This window comes from Ovis canadensis, chromosome 21 (assembly GCF_042477335.2).
Source record: "Ovis canadensis isolate MfBH-ARS-UI-01 breed Bighorn chromosome 21, ARS-UI_OviCan_v2, whole genome shotgun sequence".
In the NCBI taxonomy this organism is placed as follows: domain Eukaryota; kingdom Metazoa; phylum Chordata; class Mammalia; order Artiodactyla; family Bovidae; genus Ovis; species Ovis canadensis.
The window spans coordinates 63101784-63121258 of record NC_091265.1 but is presented as its reverse complement, the minus strand read 5'-3'; the positions used below and the strand labels follow the sequence as shown (position 1 = coordinate 63121258).

General features: G+C 60.5%; 1 protein-coding gene across 3 annotated transcripts; it reads right to left on the bottom strand.

The window, feature by feature from the left end:
* Positions 1-2841: 2841 nt before the first annotated feature.
* On the bottom strand, positions 2842-19126 carry CCND1 (cyclin D1). 3 transcript variants are annotated; one of them, XM_069565241.1, is made up of 6 exons: positions 18274-19126; positions 15002-15417; positions 13197-13412; positions 12531-12690; positions 8512-8660; positions 2842-6134 (listed from the first exon to the last, which is right to left on the bottom strand). In XM_069565241.1, the coding sequence occupies exons 2-6, from the start codon at positions 15197-15199 to the stop codon at positions 5970-5972; spliced, it is 888 nt and encodes a 295-aa protein (XP_069421342.1). In that variant the 5' UTR covers positions 15200-15417; positions 18274-19126; the 3' UTR covers positions 2842-5969. The 3 variants fall into 3 exon arrangements, with proteins under 3 accessions (XP_069421342.1, XP_069421341.1, XP_069421340.1); XM_069565240.1 differs by lacking the exon at positions 18274-19126 and adding an exon at positions 16966-17327; XM_069565239.1 differs by lacking the exon at positions 18274-19126 and having other exon boundaries at positions 15002-16808.
* Positions 19127-19475: the final 349 nt, after the last annotated feature.

Genomic DNA, 19475 nt, shown 5'->3' with positions numbered 1-19475 from the left:
CTTCTGTGAGGGCTCCCGCGTCCCCCTGTGCACCCTGGGCCGGCAGTGACAATGCCCCCGGATGTGGGCCTCCAGCCCCGTCGCTGAGCTGCCCGCCCACCGGCCGCGGCTATTGTCTCCTGGGCCCCGGTGTGGCTCAGGGCAGGGGCCGGCGGGCAGGGGGACTGTGGGAACGGATTAGAGGCCAGGGGCCGGCTTGCGTCCCCCCTGCACCAACTCCTGATCAAAGGCATTCCTGGGATGACAGAGCTCTGTGCGCTCAGAGGCGGCCCAGCGTGCGGGACACACGCCCCACACAGGCGCCCCCTTCCTCACCCCCCCTGGAGCTGGGGCTGGATTCACGGCAGGACAGTCGACCCCTGCCACCTGCAGGGCCCAGAGATACCGCTGCCTGGCTTCCAGGGGGACAGGCTCGGGGTCGGGGGGAGGTGGGAGCCTGGCCCAAGGCTATGGTCACCCAGGGCCCCGACTGTGACCTCTGCAAACATGCCTGCCCAGGGACTACCCCCCGCCCTGGCCTTAGCACACAGGCCATGTCCTGGGGTTTACTGGACCTCTGGCAGGATCAGGAGCTGGCCAGCCCTAGGGGAGCCCCCAGCCCTGGATTCCTCGCAACACAGGGGGCCTGCCCACCACACCCGGGTCCCAAAGGGCCTCTGCAGCTCCACGCAGCCACTGTGTGCAGGCCAGGGGCGCACCCCATCAGCCAGACGGCTGTTCTCCAGGGCTCACAGTCTGGAGCGGGGAAGCACCACTTGTGATGGTTCCTGGACCACCCAGAGCTGCCCGTCTAGGTGGGGTGGGGAATGTGCGAAGAGGGTCTTATGTCAGCCTGGCAGAGGACAGGGGGAGGGGACTCCAGGCACAAAACTGGAGGTGGTCTAGTCCTCCAGCGTGTCCTGCAGTCCTGAAGGCGGGAACTTTGGGGATAGAGGGGGTGACACTGGGGGAGATGGGGGCAAGGCCCTGGAGATGGGCCCAGGCCCCAGGACCTCAGACGGAACCGGAAGGAGCTAGAAGCCCCAGGGAGGTCTGGCAGAGGATGGAGGGGCTGCCGGAGGCAGGGAGACCGGCTGGGAGGCAGGGAGGCCCCAGGTGAGTGGCCATGGGCCCAACTGAGACCAGGGTTCCAGAAGGGGGCGGTGGACTGACACTGGACAGCTTTGTCTCAGAAGCCCCTCACAAGCCTGGGTTTGTTTTCATGACAGGCACGGGGCAGGGCCTTCACTGCCATCCCAGAAGGGGACCCCAAGGGCACGGTGGTGGTTGGAGAGCTCTGGGCCTGCAGCACAACTGAGGGGAGCCCAGCCCTCTCCTCCTGGTGGCTTTGCCGCTGGAAAGACAGGCCCTGGAGGAGCCTCAGCCCAGACCCTCTGTGCGCTGGGGGCCATGCATCTTGTCCACACCGGGTCCCCCGCTTTGGCTCCCCACCCACCCTGCTCCGCACACAAGGGCTGCCTCCCCGTCACGCCCTCTTCCTTCCACTGTCTGACCCGTCAACACACGAACAGATCTTCTACCTGAAACCCTAGACTCCATAAAACAGCCTGTAGCCCCGGCCGCCCCAGCGCCCACCTCCCCCCACACCCCGTCCCCACAGCTTCCTCTGTCGATTCTCACTGGAACTTACTGCAATCACTCTTGCCCTAGGAAGGTGTGTTCAGTCGTGTCCAACTCTCTGTGACCCCATGGACTGCAGCCCGCCAGGCTCCTCTGTCCATGGGATTCTCCAAGACTGGAGTGGTTCGCCATTTCCTTCAGGGGATCTTCCTGACCCAGGGATTGAACCTGCGGCTCCTGTGTCTCCTGCGCTGCAGGCGGGTTCTTTACCCACAGAGCCAACAGGAAAGCCCCCGCTCCCCCCTGAAACTGCCCCTCAAGATACCCTGAGGCCCTGGTGGCATCAGAGCCTCACTTGGGCCCCTCTAGGCCTGCAGTCCGCGGGGACAGACCGTCAACATCTCTGGGCCCCGGTGCTGACAAACACAGGGCATGATCCCCTTTCAGAGCGCAGGGACCTTGCTTTCCTGCCCACATCCAGCTGCAGTGCTTGTGTGAGGAGGCAGCAATTGAAGCCCCTCCACCTCACCCTCTCCCAGAAGCTACAGGTTCCACGGACTCGTTGGTCCCCCCCACCCCTCTCCCTGCAGCCTGGTACACAGCAGGCGCTTCATAAGGGCTGCAGTGAGCTGACCTGGTGCGTAGTGGTGGACTGGCCACGTGACTCAGGCCTGCTCCTGGCTCCCGAGCTCCTAGCTCAGTGAATGCTTGTGGGGGGCTGGGAGAGGGCACCTCGGGGACCCCCAGGCTTTAAGAGGACCCGCAGGGGTGGGACCAAGGTTCACATACTACTTCCTCCTGGCGTTGGGAATGTGGGCAGTTCACAGGCCTCTGAAGCCCAGAGGAGGCCTTGCAGGTGTCCAGCAGGTCCCCCAGGCCACCAGGTCTGAGTGGAGGCCACTGGACTGCAGACTGGACACTCATGTTACTCCCCCGGGCTCAGGGCCCCTTGGGGCCACGATTCACCTAGAGCAAACAGCATTTTGCGCCAGAAGAGTTAAGGAATGCCAACTTTACTTGACTATCTGCAAATAACTGGGGAGGGCGAACTGGTCAGATGTGGGCTGGTCCATGGGCAGACAGTACGGTTGCATGACTGGGCCCCGAGCCGCTGTCTGAAGCGGTTAGGGCCGCCTGAAGCACGTCCCCCAGCTCCGGGGGCACCACCTGGCCCACCCCACAGCAGACCTCCGGGCTGGATGTCCGGCCTGACCCAGCCCCGGTGTCCGCAGCGGCCCACCCATCAGCCCGCCCCAGGAGACAGACAAGCAGGCACCGCACTGGGGTTTTACCAATTTTATTTCTAGACTTTTCACGTTTGTCTTGTTTCCTGCTGGAAACGTGCCGGTTACATGTCTGTGCTGGGAAACACCGCGGCGTGCGACCATAAACACACACAGACCCCCCCAAGCGCCCGCCCGCTCGCCAGCCCTGGGACAGACTGCCTGTGTCCCCAGACCCGCCCCTGCCTTTGGCCTCAGCGCACACACGTTCCCCCACCGCCGGCCACGGACAGACCGTCCCGCTCGGACCCCGTTTGGTTCAGACAGAGGCGCCACAGCCAGGAGGGTTGAGGTAAGCACAAGCGAGGGTCTGGCTGCAGGGCGGGCGAGGCGGGGCTGCACCTGCCAGGGGCCTGGGGGTCGCGGCTGCCCCGTCTGGGGCTGCGGTGGACGGTGCAAGTCCTTTTGGTTCGGCAGCGTGCTTGGCGGCTCTTGGGCATACAGCCCCGTTAGCTGGCTTATCGTTGAGATCTGAAGTCTCTTTAAATGAGCTTTTTTTTTTTTTTTTTTTGCTATAATGACCAGAACCACAAACAGAACACTAATATAACACATATAACGCACCCCAAACCGAGACACGGTCTGGGAGCAATTGCAATCATGCCAAATGACCAAGTCCTACAGCACAGCACCACGGTGGCACGTGAAGACACACTTGTTACACCAACAGCAACAACAACAATTCAGTTTTCATAGCTATACGAAGAGAACGATACAGCTGTAAAAAACCTACTGAATGGTCAGTCTCAGGTCAGGTGGAGAGTCCAGCATAACAGGCGCAGGGCAGAGGAGACACGCCCAGGGGTCCTCGTGAATGTGGCCGGGGGTCGGGGATCCCCACCGGGCCCCTTTTTTTGGGTTCTTGTCCACGTGTCTGTCTGCCGAAGCAGGAGGCCGTGGGTCAGACAGAGCCTGACCGCCTGGTCTGCAAATGGCTAAGTGAAGCTTGAGGTATTGTGAAACAGGAACCTTTTTGGAATAGAGCAGTAATCACATTAAGTCAAAATTGATCACATTAAAAAAAAAAAAAACCTACAAAAAAAAGGCATCCGTAATACATTTTTTTTTTCTATGAGAAAATTCAAACTAGAACATGGCTAGTATATGTCATTGTAAAACAAACAAAAAAATCTGATCCTCCAATAGCAGCAAAACAATGTGAAAGATAAAGAGAAGCAATGTGAATGTTTCCAAACTGTTCTGGGAAGTCATCGGTAGCAGCGAATAAAGAAAACGGAGCCGCAGCCTGTCCCTCGCGTGGTCCCCACCCGCCTCCCCTCCGCACACTTCCACCCTCACCTCCTCGCTCCCTTCAAACACTCCCTACAGAATAATTACAAAAAGGTACATAGCCAAGATGTGCAAATTACCTATCGGTTGCTAAGTTTCTTTTATGAAAGGAGGGGTCGGAGATCGTATTAGAACTGAACTTGTTTCCAAGCATCCTACAACTGATGCCTCTCCAATTGGATCACTCTGGGAAACACCAAACAGGCCAGATCAGCTGAATTCACGTCTTTGTGTTTTTCTCTTGGGATTTTTTTCCCCCTCTCCTATAAAAGGATCTAACTTTAATAAACTGTCCTACACTCACAACATCTAAGGCAGAAAAGTGTGTGTGTGTGTGTGTGTGTGTGTGTGTGTGTGTGTAAATCAAGGGGAGATTGCATTACTTTATAAATCATACTGGCCTTACGAACACCCTCTGCAATAAATATTCTTTTTTAGCCTTAACTATAAATTATATATTTTAGTGTTTAAAAACCTTCCGTTGCAAAACATCTAAAGTTAACTCTGAAACTGCTGGTTCTCTAGGTAAACCTTTAAGGCCTCTACTTTCAGACACCAGTTGGCACTGAAGGATTCCTAAACTTCAGCTTCTCTACAGAAAAGGAAAGGAACACCCCATCCTGGCAACATGAAGAATGGATGCACACTTTCTTCTCCTCGACCAGAACCTAGTCCTCCGAAGTATCACCGCCCACTTCCGCTAACACCATAGTGACAAACACCTGCCTTGCGTCCTGTCTGCACCCTAGTACTGGAATATCCCCAAACCATTCCATTAGGAAACTGTTCCCCGCCCTCCACACACCACAGAAGCAGAGATGTCACCTAGAGACTGAAAGTGCTTTGAAATGGAATGGTTTTGGAATATCGAGAAGGAAAAAAAAAACAACAAAACAAAACAGAACAGCTGTAGATTTCACCTGGATATAAGCAGGCTGCAGGTCTGTTGAGTGAGAAAAAAAAAAAAACAAAAAACCAGCATCTCATAAACAGGTTAACTACAAAAATATGAAGATTATAAAAATAGAATATATTAGGTCGCTATTGCGGTTTCTCTTTCTGGTAGTGGACGCTAGGAGTTGGCGGTGGCCTTCCGTCACCGTGATGCAGGCCGGCGCCTGGCAAACCCCTCTGGTGGTCAGTCCACAGGGAGAAAGAGGATTAGCCTTTCCAAGATGCCAAACTCTAATGCTACCCTAGCCGAGAGGTTACATTACATCAGCCACTGACAAGGTGAAGGGTACACGCCTACCTACAAAATAAAATAAACAAATGACTTATAAAGTGACTACATGCATAAGCAAGATACAGGATGCCTAAAACTGCTTTAAAGCCGTGTCCTTAAGACAAGCACACGAGTATGCTCCCCTATCTAAAATCCTCTTCTACTTTAAGAATGGGATGTGGACTTTTTTCTATTATTTTTTTTAAGAAATATTTTTATGCTTTTTTTGTTTGTTTGTTTTAAACACATAAAGAATCAAATCTAATCCTCTCCCACAGACTCGCTCCTTGTGTTAATGTCTATTCTTACAACACAGAGACACAAACACATGAATATCAAAACTAGATGATTACGGGGCTTAAAATCCTCTATTTTTGTAGCACAACCCTCTTCCCTCTCTTCAGCTCAGGGTTATGTAAATACTATTTTTTTTTCCTCTCCTTTTTTTTTTTTTTAAGACAGCTTTTCAGGTACTTTTTTCTTTTGCTTAAGTCAGAGACGGAAGGGAGAAAGAGCAAAGGAAAACACCAGGACAGTGAGGAGGGGGCCGCTCTCCCCCTGAGGGGGCCAGGCCGGAGCCCCGGGGCGGCCCCTCCCTCGCCGCGGCGCCCTCAAATGTTCACGTCGCGCACGTCGGTGGGCGTGCAGGCCAGGTCCACCTCCTCCTCTTCCTCCTCCTCCTCCGCGGCTTTGGGGTCCAAGTTCTGCTGCTGGGCCTGGCGAAGGCTGGACTCCAGGAGGGCTTCAATCTGCTCCTGGCAGGCGCGGAGGCAGTCCTGGGCAAGGGGGGTGGGCACGGGGCTCTCAGAAGGGGCTCCACTAACCTCAAATGCTGCTTCCCTCAGACTCTAGGCCGCTGCCTGGACCCCAGGATCCACAGTGCCAACCCTGTCTGGCCACCAGCTGCTCCCCTGCCCTGGCCCGAGGAGCCCACAGATCACCCAGGCGGTGGCAAGCCCGCTCAGGACCCAGGGGCTCCGGTGGACACAGCTGACCCTGCCTACCTGCCCGGAGCCCCCAGCAGAGCCCAGCCCCCAGGTTCCCACTGGCCCCACTGAGGCCCCCTCAGCACATTCAGCAGCATCATCTGAGCCCGGACTGGAGGCCCTCTGAGCCCCCGCTTCTTGGACTTAATCTCTGTCATGTCAGCCCTGTGGTGAACCCAGCCTCCCATGATGAACAGCTGTCAAAAGCGTTAGGCCGTGCCTGACCGAGGATGAACGCCGGGCGGCCCTGGGGGACCTGGGTCCTTTACCACCGTCCTCTCCCACTCGAGCCTGCATCCCGGGAGACGCTCTGGTGGGCATGGCTCCCGCCACAGACCTCCTCCCACAGCGACCACCCGACGCGTTCAAGGGGGAGGAGGAACCATGAAGGCCGTGGGCCTCTGCTGGTCCCACCCGGGGGCAAATCTCCCAGCAGCTCAAAGGCGCCGCTGGCAGTCGGGTGGCCAGGCTCCAGGGCTAGAGATGCCACACAGGGCTTCTCTTCTAGAACCAGGAAAAGGCTTCAGGGCAGCCTGGAACCCAGACCCATGCCTTTCCCACAGTAGGAGCAAGGCTTGGCATGGGAAGGCACCCCCAGCGTCCACCTAGATGGGGCTGGAAACGGTGAACGTCACCCCAGAGAAGTGAAGCTGGACCAGGAGGGCTTGAGTGAACCCCTGGGGATCTCCCACGGGTACGGGGATCTCCCACGGGTACGGGGATCTCCCACGGTGCAGGGATGACAGGCTGGGGAGGCTTTCCCAGACACCTTTTCAATATTCATCACGGCAAAGGAAGAAGCATGTATGTGCACATGGCCCCACTTTACAGAGGCGGAAACTGAGGCCCAGGTGTGGCGGGAGACCCAGGACTGCCAACACCCCCCTCAGGCTCCGATTCAAACACCTACTACTGCCTCCGGAAAGCCCCCTCACCCCACCATAGCAGGAAGGCCCCCTCTCCCCTCCCAGGGAAAGCTCACTTGCCACTGTAACTCGGGGGGCTGTGTGGTGGAGCTAGAGCAAAAGGGTACAGGAAGGGCCCCCCTCTCTGCCCCAAACCCCACAGCCCCCTCAGCCTCACAGCCGCATCCCGTGGAAGGCAGATGGGGCCACGCCTCCACCACCAAGAACTTTGAACTCAGTGCTGTTTGTCACCTGGTCACCAGACTAACGATTCCCCCACAGCCCCATCCTTCAGCCGGGAAGCTTTTGTCTCAAGTCTAATTAAAATATTCTCTATTCAAATGAGGGGTCACGCAGCCATTTCCTACAACTGTCTGGGGACAGCACCATCAGTGGCGTTTTTAGCTGAGGCTCACCCCGGCAGTGAGGCTGAGATGCCCGCTCCATCCCAGGACTCCCTCTCCAAGATGCCCACACCTCCGGACAGGAAAGCCTCCTCCTCTGGGGGCCACGCAGGCTGCGGCCAAGCACCGCTGGCAGAGGACAGGCGGGCATCCACCCCACACCCCGAGCCAGACCTGGACCGGGGTCAAGGCGGTCACTGTCTCCCCCATGGGACCCTGGCAGGGACGGTGTGACTCCCCCACCACCAAACCTTGCTGGTCTAATTTGGTAAATGCCCCCGACCCTTGTAATTGTCACTTTAATTGTTTAGGATAAGAATGGGGGATAAGACAATGGCATCTTTAAGGAGAAAGAGACAATGGACTCCGGCTTTCACAGAAGCAGCCTCTCAAAAGAGGCCATAAAAACAAGTTGTCTGGAGTGAGACCTCACAGGGGCCCTTGTGAAGCTTCCTTTTATCGGGCATCCACATTGTCGCCCGGACAAAGCTCGACCGGTCCCCACCCCACACCACATTAGGGCATGGACCGTTGACCCTGCCTGCCTTGTGGCCCCTCTTCCTGGATGGCTCCCCCACCCTGGGAGGGGTTTAGGCTCCAGGGACCCCCGGGGACCACCCTCCTACCCACTGATAAGTTCCCGGAGTCTTTTCTCCCCAAAGGAGCCCCGCCCCCTGGGAAAGGGCGTGGAGTGCCCCCAGGCACTCTGCCAGGGCCGCAGCCTGGCCCTGAGCCTCCGGACGCAGACAGCCGCTGGTCTATCCATCCTCCACGTGGCCCCTGCTTCCCAGGCCCTTGATGATTTCTAGTACCCAGAGCCAGGCAGGCCCCCTGCCCACGCGGGAGCGGGACACTCACCGGGTCACATCTGATCACCTTGGAGAGGAACCGCGTCAGGCGGTGATAGGAGAGGAAGCCGTTGGCGCTTCCCAGGTGCAGGCCTTGCGCCGCGGCCACCACGCTCCCGGCAGCCACCATGGAGGGTGGGTTGGAAATGAACTTCACGTCTGTGGCAGAGGAAGACAGAGGCAAGGGGGTTGAGTGAGGACGCCCTGGGACCCTGTGCTCACGGGCTTCCACCCCCAGCCTGTCCTGCAGATTTCAAAGGGATGGTCAGGAAGTAGGCGAGGCTCCCCACGCCCCAGCCTTGGTCATCATCCTGGGCAGCAGAGAGAGCAAGTCAGCTCAGGCTCCCCGAACACGGCCTGCGACGCTCATTTACAGACACCAGGGGAGGAGACCAGGAAAACCGCTGGCGGAGGCCTCTTGGCATGGAAGCCTATGAATGGATTGCTTATTCACACAAGCACACAGAAGAGTCGTAAGAAGGCGGGGAACACCCACGAGGAAGGTGGTGTCCCTCTACAACGCTAACCCCAAGCACCCGGGCGGCCATCCTCCACGTGGGAAGACGTGCCCAGATGTTCACTCCACTTACCCCCCCCCAGGGACTTGGGAGGGGTGCAGCGTGACTTCATTACTGCATCCGCCAGTCCTCAGCAGCTCTCCCCACGCTGCTGGGCAAGTGTCCACCCCAGGCGGTGGGATGTGGGGGGGGGGAGGTGGCTCCCTGGGTGGTGCCCAGACAAGGTCACCTGTCGGCCACTCCCTGCTGTGCGGACACCTGGCTTCCCTTCGGGGGAACAGTGTCATGGAAGGTGGAAAAGCCACGAGGGACACTGCAATGACCCAGGGCCTGCGGGCTACCTCTGTCGTTTTCAATGAGGAATGATTGGCGGGAGGCCGCTGATTTCAGCATCTGAACGGGGGCAAGGGTGGCCTCTCAGCCTGGAGTCAGGCCATAGGAGGTCAGTCCCCACTGCCTCACCCTGCATCACTGAGCTGAGTGGGAGGGGACAGTGCACAAAGGCAGTGTGACTGCCGCGGGGCTGGGGAGCACGCCCCCGCCCCACAGTCTGGCTTGAGACATCATTGTAAGAGCGAACAGCCAGGGCCTCCTTCCAGGGAGCGGGAGCCTGCAGAAGGGCTGGGAGGGGAGGAAGACAGCCAGCCCTGAAGGGGAGACAAATTTGGGGCTGCGCACTCTAATCACTTAAAAAAGAAGCACCCCTGCGAGGTGTCTCCCCCCTTCCCTCTAAATGGGAGCAGGTCCACCCAGCCTGGGGGCATTTCATCAGGGCCCATCATAATCTCAGACATCGCTGTGGCCAGAGCACGGCTTCTGACTAGCCACACCTTGAGAGCCCCATCCAGCAGGGAAGGGATTGCACGCTTGGACAGTGTGCACAAAGGTAAGCATGCATACTTGTGCAGGTGCTTTGGGGGCCTTATCTGCTTAGATGAGGGGTGCACAGATTTCAACTTGGAAGCTCCAACAGCTGTTCCTATTTGCTGCCCAGTCCATGGGGTCGCCGGAAGTCAGACACGACCAAGCGGCCAAGAGTCCAGTGGGCCACAGCCAGCGTGGGCATTGGAGCTGACCCCCTAGGTCCTGTGCTCTCAGCCTGGTACTGTGCCAGTCTCAAAGAGGCGCTCCTCACAAGAAACGCGCTATTGCGTACAGCCACGGGCCAGGCAGCACTCCTGGTAAAGAATCTGCCTGCCAGAACAGGTGATACAAGAGACCCAGGCTCGATCCCTGGGCTGGGAAGATTCCCCCGGAAAAGGAAACGGCCACCCACTCCAGTATTCTCGCCTGGAGAAGCCCACGGACAGAGGAGCCCGGTGGGGTATGGTCCATGGGGTCGCGAAGAGTCGGACACAACTGAGCAACTTGAGCACGTAGCGTGCACACATGGACACACACGTTAGAAGCAGAGCAAAACCCTACCCGGTGTGTGGGTGGCGTGCCCCAGCACCCCTGGGCACCTAGTCAGGAACCTAGGTCTGCCAGGCATGGACCAGGAAGAGCAGACACCCGCCCCCCTCCCTAGCACCTTTCAAAAGGGACCCCTGCCATGTGGAGGGCTGGGGCACGTACTCATGCCTCCACTTCACAAAACCTGTTTGAGGCTGTAACATGCCCTTCTCACCTCAAGAAAACACCCCCACCTTGGCTTGTGACTCAAGCACACAGCTGTGCCACTCAAGTTCAACAGCTCAGGACCCGCTTTGGGGGGTGCTGCTCCCCGGCCCCCCCAGTGCTGCTGCAGATGAAATGCTGAGTCACCCCGGGCCATCCCCCGCCTTTCACCCCATGTGTGTGCAGGTATCTGTAACTCCAGGCCAGGGGCGCTGGCTGGGCTGGTTCTCAGACAACTGCCAGAGCGCGGGCACGGCCTCTGTGCCCAGGTTCTGCGCTGTCTGCACCCCCTCCCAGGCCACACACCCCACTTCCCAGGGGTCCCTGGAGTAGGGGCGGGGGTGTTCCGGGCTGTCCCAGCCATCCTCGGGGGAGCGCGTGCAGGAACCGTTCCTTGCATTATCTGCGGGAAACTTGGTCGTTTCTCTGAACCACTCTCAGCTCCATAAAAGGCTGCCTGCAAATCTCTGGAGGCTTCTCTTCTCGGAGGCATCCCAGCCAGAGAATGCCTCCCTACCCGCTTGCCGGGCTGGCCCCTGGAGGCCGGGGAGACACGTGTGAGAGCCCCCCCCACACCATCCCTGCCCAAGGGCGGGTGCTGCAGGGCAGGAGAGCCAGGGGAGGGGGCACCCTCACCCCTCAGATCCATCCAAACTGAGATGCTCTTGGCCTCTCGTCTGCCCCCACCCCGTGGCTCACTTGGCAGGATGACTTCTGAGGGGTCCTTCTTAGAGGGGCTCATGCCTTGAGCAGGCAGGAAAATGGGGCAGCACAATCTCTCTACCTCCCCTAACCTGGAAACCTCAGCCACTAGAACCCCTGGACATGGGGAGGGTGACATCAGATGGTGGGTGGGTGACCCCACCCCTTCTGGGGAAGAGGTGAAAGATGTCAAGTCCTCTTTGGTGGAGCGTGGTCCTCAGGTCGCCCAGAGGGAGCCCCCAGTAGGTCTGACTGCTGAGGCCTGGTGAGGGGGAGAGACAGCCCGCAGAAGAGCTGGGCAGGATGGGGCATGGGTCCCTGGTCAGGGTCCCCAGGGGTCCTGGGCCCAGAGCATGGGATCAGTGGGAGGAAGGGGTCACAGGGCTCAGGAGGCAGGGCTGGGAGAAGCAGGAGGCGGCCCCTGTGTCTCCCTGGGTTCTGACTGACTGGCCGCCTGGGGGCTGGGGAGAGGGCCCTGCCAGGGAGGGTCCCCCAGGGATGGTCCAGAGCGGTGCCAGGGGAGTTGTGGGGGGGTGTTCCTGCTGCCAACCGCAGCGGCCTGAGCCCAGGCGCTCTGAAATCGCTCCCAGGGAGAGCAGGGAGCGGAGCCGGAGCCCCTGGCGGGGCCTCAGGCAGCCAAGCGCCTCTGCTGGCCGCCCCCGCGAGAGGGCCGCGGCCTGCGGCCCAGAGCACGTGGTCCAGGCGCTGCCGGCCGGCGCTCCCCACCCCTGGAGGCGCCCCTGGCAGGTGGCCCAGCCGGGGAGAGGCCAGGAGGGGGCCCCGGCAGCTCAGGCTCCTTGAGGACATGGGAGGAACGGGTGGGGAGGGGGACGGTGGGGGCTGGACGGCCAAGGTAGACCCCTTTCAGCACAGAGTGACCCCTGCCTGCAGCGGGGAGCAGGAGCTACAGCAGCTGGACACAGGCAGGCTGGCCACCCGCCCCCGCGGCCCCCAGGCACTGGGTGGTAACAGACCAGCCTCTGCTGCCCCCGCCCAGGAGGCAACGCCCCCCTCCCTGGAGCCCTTAAAAGCAGCCCAGCCCTCTCTGCTCCCCAGAATGGGGGACAGAGGAGCGCTTCCAAGAACGGGAGGGGCCCGGGGAAGATGTTCCCGCATCTCCCCCGACGCGGAAAACCGAGGCACGGGCCAAGCAGCTCCTCCCGGGCACCAGCGGCGGGGGCCAGCACCCTACCTGTGGCACAGAGGGCAACGAAGGTCTGCGCGTGTTTGCGGATGATCTGCTTGTTCTCCTCGGCCACCGGCATTTTGGAGAGGAAGTGCTCGATGAAGTCGTGCGGGGTCATGGCCGCCAGGTTCCACTTGAGTTTGTTCACCAGGACCAGCTCCATGTGCTGCGGACCCGGGGGAAACGCGTGTCGAGAGGCGCAGGCGCGGACCCCAGTGGAGCAGGGGTCGGAGAGAGGGGATGGGGGTCGCTGGAGGGTCCGGGAAGTGAGGGGGAGAGCGCGCGACCCCACATTCCGTGCAGGGACGGTGCTGCTCGCCAAGGGTCCTACCCTAAACTCAGCCCACCCTGGGCGGGCGGAGACCAGGGGCCCGCCCACACCTGGAACGCGGAGCCGGGTCAACCGCGCGGGCGCCGCCCCGCCGCCGCCGCTGGAGGGCGCGCGCCCCCCACTTTTCGCAACGCTGGGGGCGCAGAGGTGGTGGGAGTCAGAGAGAAAGCGAGGGGGGCGGCGGCGCGGCTGCGGGGCGGCGCGGGGCCCCGCCCGTGCGGCCGCCTTCCTTGGGGGCGAGGGTCTCCGGGCGGCCCGCCGGGGACCCCCGCGCCTCCCCCACCCCGGGGTCCCGCGGCTAACTGGGCGTTCAGGGGCCGTGGCGGGGGTCCCAGGGTTACCAGCAGCTCGTCGGGCCGGATGGAGTTGTCAGTGTAGACGCACAGCTTCTCGGCCGTCAGGGGGATGGTCTCCTTCATCTTCGAGGCCACGAACATGCAGGTGGCCCCCAGCAGCTGCAGGCGGCTCTTTTTCACGGGCTCCAGCGACAGGAAGCGGTCCAGGTAGTTCATGGCCAGCGGGAAGACCTCCTCCTCGCACTTCTGCTCCTCGCAGACCTGCCGGGGAGCACCGGGGGCCGTGACCGCCGCCGCCGCCGCCGCCGGGAGCGCCCGGCCCCTCTGCGGAGACCTCGCGCCCCCCGACCCGGCTCGCGCCAGGGCGGCTGGACTGCGAGGTCTCTGAGCGCGCGGAGGGTCGGGGCAAGGGGCAGCAGAAGCCGCCGCCGCCGCGCCCCTCTTCCCCGGGAGTCCCCAATACTCACCCACCCCGAAACTGAAAGGGAAAGTCCCAGCTAGGCTGGCACAGTGGGGGCGGGAGCGGGCACAGCTGGGCGGCGTGTGTCGCGCGCGGGCTGTGGGTCCCAGGGACCCCGGCCCGCGTGGGTGCTTCGGGAGCCGCCAGACCTGGGGTCGGCAAAAAATGGGGCGCAGGGCCGCGGGGAGGGCCGCGGGGCTGGGCGCCGCGCTCGCAGCGCCTGCGAGACACAAAGGTGGCGTCCCAGGCCGCCGCGCCGCATTTCCCCAGACGTCATCTTTTCAAAAAATATTTAAAAATATAAAAAAATTAAGTGGGTACATAAAAATGCCCTGAAAATGACCCTCAGACTGTCCTTTACCCAGGCCGGGAGTCGGGAGCTCGTTGCGGGCTCAGGGGAGAGCCCCAGGAATTCAAACTCGGGGGCCCCCCTTCCCCCTGGGCGCGGGCGCCGTTTCCTTCTCGCAAGGGCACCACGCCGCACTTTCAAAAATTATTTTAAAATACTTGCGGTGCCCCGGGGAGCCCACTGAAGGCCTGAAAACGTGCCCCTGGCCCCCAGCTCGCTCCAGACAGGTCCCCCAAGCTGAGATCCCGGCAGATGAGGGTCCATTCCTAGCGTCTTGGGGGCCACGCGACCTTGCAGCCCGGCGTGCTCTCTGGCCCAAGCTGGCCTTGCGGGACGCCCCGGGACCCACTGCTTGAACAAAGGGGCCCCCTTTCCCGAGAGGGGTCCCCCCAAAACTACCCGAGCTCTGTCCCCGCGCCCCTCCCGCTGGGTCCCGGTGGCGGCGCGGCCCCTCGCGGCGGCCCCAAGCGCCTGGCCGGCCGCTCCCCGCCCCCACCCTGCCCCCAATTATTAATAAACACTTTTGCTTTGCAATAAAAGAACAAAGATGGCGCATAATACTGGCACGAGCGGCCCTTGCATACGTGTCCGTGGATATTAATTTAAAAATCAAATCTATGCCCCCTCCCCCTGGAGCTGGCGGCTCAGCAGCCGCGCGGCCGCAAGAGGAGGCGCAGCGGGGCTGCGCGGTGGAGGTCCCGGCGGGGGCCACAAAGGACGCCCAGCCTGCGGGCCCGCACCCTGAAGCCAACTGGGGTGCCCGGGCAGTGGCTTTCCCCTAGGGTACCCCTCCTCGACCGCCGCCGCTGCCGCCCCCCCCCCCCCACGAAAGGAATTATCTAATGACCCCACCCCCACTCCCTCCTTGTTCAAAAAAATACCCTGAATATCTATATATTTTGGAGCTACGATTCCTAGCAACACTCTGGCAAACTTCACAGTTTGGGTGGGAGAGAAGGGAGGGTGATGAGTGGCAAATAAAAGTGGGTTTGCGCAACAAGTCGCAGGAAAGTGCTAAGAGAGCCGCCCGGAGCCCCGCACCTCCAGCATCCAGGTGGCCACGATCTTCCGCATGGACGGCAGGATCTCCTTCTGCACACACTTGAAGTAGGACACCGAGGGCGCGCAGGTCTCCTCCGCCTTGAGCATGGCCCGCAGCACTCGGTCGTTGAGGAGGTTGGCATCGGGGTACGCCCGGCGAATGGTTTCCATCTCGCAGCACAGGAGCTGGTGTGCCATGGTTGGGGGCTCGGCTAGGTGGCCGGGGGGCGGCGATGGGTCCGGGGCTGGGTCGGCTCTCGGCTCGGGCTCCTGCTGCCCCGCGCTCCCTCGAGCTCGTCTGCCCCTCGCCGGAGCGCGCGGACGCTGCTGCTCGCTGCTACTGCGCCGACAGCCCTCTGGAGGCTCTAGGACTTTGCAACTTCCAACAAAACTCCCCTGTAGTCCGTGTGACGTTACTGTTGTTAAGCAGAGATCAAAGCCGGGCAGAGAATGGGAGCGGGAAGGAGGGGGGCCGGGCGCAGGGGGAGGGGGCGCGGGCGCCGAGCGTCGGGGAGCGGCGAGGGGCAGAGCCCAAAAGCCATCCCGGAGGCGCCGCGCCTGCACCGCGCGGTGTTGCCCCCGAAGCCGGGTTTTCATAGAAATGCAAACCGTCCTAAGGCTGCCTTTCTCCCCGCCGAGGAAGAGGGGTGCAGGAGCGGGGGTTGGGGGGGTCTGTCCTCCCCGAGCGGGTCCCGCAGGATTTGGGGGGTTGGGTGAAGGTGGCTCTGCAGAGGGGGACAACTAGGAGGGCGGGCAGGCCACACGCAGCTGGGGGAGACCGTGTGGAGGGGGACGCTGGGGTTCGGTGACACTCTGAGCCGGGAGAATGGGCGCATTTCCGAGAACGCCACGAGGGCACCCACGGGCGGAGGCAGCCAAGGGATCTTAGCGTCTACGTCTTCTTTCATTTTCATTAACACGTGTAAATTTCAGGAACCATTTACCATTCAGGGACTCAGGGCAGAGCCGACAACCCCGGTGGAGGTTTCATTCCCGCACCGAGGGGGGTCTGTGCAAATGCCGGAGGGGTAACCCCCAAAGTTAAAGGGCTTTCAGCCTAACACGCGCTCGCTCAAAAAATAAAATAAAATAAATGCCCGAAAATTCCAGCAGCAGCCCAAGATGGTGGCCAGCATTTCCTTCGCCCTGTCCTCTTCGCCTGGGGGATCTGCGCACTGTCTTCCTACCTTAGCTAGTCCATTCTTGAGGGGGGCCCCCAACACTTCCCCCCCGCCCCCGCCCTGTGCCGGCAATTTAACAGCTAGAAAAACACTCTGAAAGGAAGGCTGCAAAACAGTGGTCTCTGTCCTGTCTCGTTTTTTTAATTAAAAATTAAGCTAAATCGCTGGAAATATTGGTCGCCTCCCCGCCTGGGAGAAGACCACCGGAAACTTCCTAATTGGCTTTGTTGGGGGTGTGGACCTCTCTTCACCTTTAGAATTTGCCCGGGGGCTGCATTCGAGAGCCTGAGGCGGTTAGCGGGGGTCTGGCAACAATCAGAACAATTACAAGTTAAAGAAATAGGTGTATTGATCTGATGATTTTAAACAAAACCTATATATATTCGTGGCTATACGCGAGTCCCCAATATTAATCGCAAACTTATAAGAATATAAAAGAATATAGTTTCAGAGACTGAAAAGATTCAGTCTCTTTGGTGCTTATTTTTAAAATAAAAGGACATCTTACCCAGTCTTAACATTTTTTTAAAGTTTTTACTCTACCTGCCCCAAATTAAGAACACTGTTCATTAACTTCCCTCTGAATATAGTCTAGTGTCATCAAACCATCTGATACCCTAACGTTAAAGGCTCAAAGAAAACGGATTAAAAAGCCCCCCTCCCCTTCGCAAGGGCGCACACAACAGGACAAGACCCCCTCACTTTTCAGAGCTGATTCTTCCCGCGCCCCTCCCCCGCAGAGAATCAGAATTACTAATATTCCGGGTCCAGGAGGGTAATTACCCTGGGCTCACGCCTCGGGAGGAGCGGATGGCCCGACAAGGGAGCGCCCACCGCCGTGTCTCCCTCCCTGGGCACCCAGGCTCGCGTTGGCCCCCGGCACGCGGGAGCCTCGGAGCATCAGCCCGTGCACGAGGGCGGCTGGGTTGCTTTTCATTCATAAAATCCCGACCCGGCGGCCGCCGGGATGATTTATGGGGTTGCGCGCTACCACCGGGTTGCTTCTGTCCCGGAGGGCGGGAGGCGAAGGGGCCCGAGCCCCGCGTGTGCCCGGACCCGGGCCCGAGGCAGAGTCGCCACGGGGAGGGGCAGCTGGTCGTAACGAGGATCGCCCACTCCGGCGGGACGGACTCCAGGTCCAAGAGGGAGCTTCCCCCTAACCCCGGAGAAAGACGGAGGAAACTGGAATTAGCATGAGCCAATGGGGGCGCGGCGCTGTTACTAGGCGGGCCGGGCAGATCTAGACTAGGAACTTCGTTGATTTCCCCGCTCAGGGACGGGCGCAAAAGTGCAAGCCCGGCTGCCGAGCGTGAAGAGCCGTCCAGGAACCCGCGGGGGGGAGGCGCTGGAATTTGGCGCCCGGTGGGGAGAGCCCGCCGCCCAGCCCCCACCCCGCCCCCACCCCAGGGAGCCCAGATCCGCGTTCCTTGGAGAACCGCGGTGGGGGTGGGGGTGGCGGCAACAGCTTCGGGCCTTTAATAAAGGCTGCTTATAGGAGAGCAGGGGGCGCGTTTTATTTTATTTTTTTTTGAGAAAGAAAAGCAACTTTTAAAAACTTCACTGCTTAAGGTTTAATTTTGCACGGCCTTGATAAAACCCACCACGAAGCAGGAACTACAAGTTCTGGGCTCATTTACAGTGCTCTGTGCTATTTCTTGGTGACCCTTTGAAACAAAGGGCCAGTGGCTCAACGGGAAACCAAGTTGGCTGGGAAGAAAATGCAAAAGTCACTTAGATCACCTTTTCGCTTTCCTCGCCCCCTGTTCCCTCGCCGAAGTGACCGCAAGCCGAGAGGGACGCCGGCCCCGAGAGGGCCAATTCCGCGGCGGGCGCCTTTGCCACCGTCCCTGGCTGTGGGAACCTTCATTCACGGCGGGGGAAGGGAGCGCGTTCATTCAGGAGCCAGCGCGCCGCGGCGCCGACTCCCGGACGCACCGCGGCTGCGCGCCGCCGGGCCGGGGGGCTCTGGGGAGGGGGTGCAGGGCCCAGAGGAGACCTTCCCCCTGCCGTAGAACTCTGGCCCCCGCCCTCCCCAGAGAGGATTGGGCGGCGGGCGGGCGCGTGCAGGTGGGGTCACCTGCAGCCGCATACCTGGCGGCGACTTGAAAGGACTTGGCTCCAGCTCTGCGAGTTTTCCATTGTTAAGCCCTTAAGTCGTTCTGGAAAACGCTTCCGAGTGCGGGCCGCGGGATTCCGGGGGCTTCACTTCCCCCACAAAGTGCTCGCTTTTGGGGGGGGGGCGTACAGCGGTCCACGTGCTGAGATAGCTCCGCCGGGGATACGCGATGCGGATCACCCGCGCCCCAAAGCTGCCGAACAAGCCGGAGCCAACTCTGGCCCCAAGTCCCACCCGGACACTCACAAGCTGGGAACTGGGGCAGCCTCGCCTCCCACCGCCCCAAGCTATCGGGCAGGTAGCGGGGGACGGGACCACCGTCCCTCAGCCCTTAAGGCCGTGGGCGAGGTGCGCGCGGAAGCTAAAAGCAAACCCCAACAGGCTGGGGGGCGGGGCCCGGTTCCCTCAAAGCCTCTGGGATCCCAAGGGAGAAGGTGCACGCTCGGAGATGAAAGGAGATTCGAACTTCTTGACCTCTGCCCCTCAAAACGCATCGCCTGCTGCTCTGAGTAATACGAACCCCCAAAGTTCACCAGGAATTGTCTGGCCTCTTGGCTCAGGCCTCCTGGCCGGTCTCTAACCAATGGCCGCGGGGCGGGTGCCCCGGCTGATATAGATTGATAACCACCTCCCGCCGAGGCGAAGGAATTGGGCGGCGGGTGGGGATAACGACCTAGGAGGCCATACCCCTCCCGCGTCTCCCTCGAACAAGCCTACCCGAGGCTGAACAGGACAGCACTCCACGCCCCCTCCTCCGCCCCGCGTCCCCGACGCCCAATCTCCGCCCAGAGAGCAGGGCGCCACTGCAGAGATCCGCGAGGCGTCGGAAAACTTCCGCTGGAAGGAGCCTCTCTAAGACCTCCGTGGGCTCCCGCGACACCCCTTCCGCCTCCTTCAGGACTTGTCACTAGCGCCCCCGTCCTCGCCTTTTCCCGGAGAGTGTCCGCGGGGAGGACCCCCTGTACTCGAGCCTTCCAGCCCGCTTTTTGTGCCGTGGAAATGCCTTGAAAACGTTCCCATCCTTTGAATTGGCCCTGGGGAAGGGCCGGGGGGCTCTTAGTTAAGGGCCATCTAGATATGCGAGGGCTCCCAACACATGCTTCGGGGGTGGGGGCGGGGGCAGAGTTCCAAGTGCGGAGAGAGGGGTTGCGTACTTAGCGCGCTAGGGTCCCTTGGC

What these genes read in the sequence shown, in the direction of transcription:
- CCND1 (XM_069565239.1), bottom strand. Translation starts at nt 15,598, where the DNA reads ATGAAAACCCGGCTTCGGGGGCAACACCGCGCGGTGCAGGCGCGGCGC. An exon ending in TGGCCACCTGGATGCTGGAG is followed by an intron (nt 13,413 to 15,001) that starts GTGCGGGGCTCC and finishes GCTCCCCGGCAG; the next exon opens with GTCTGCGAGGAGCAGAAGTG. An exon ending in AGGTGATCAGATGTGACCCG is followed by an intron (nt 6,135 to 8,511) that starts GTGAGTGTCCCG and finishes CCCCTTGCCCAG; the next exon opens with GACTGCCTCCGCGCCTGCCA.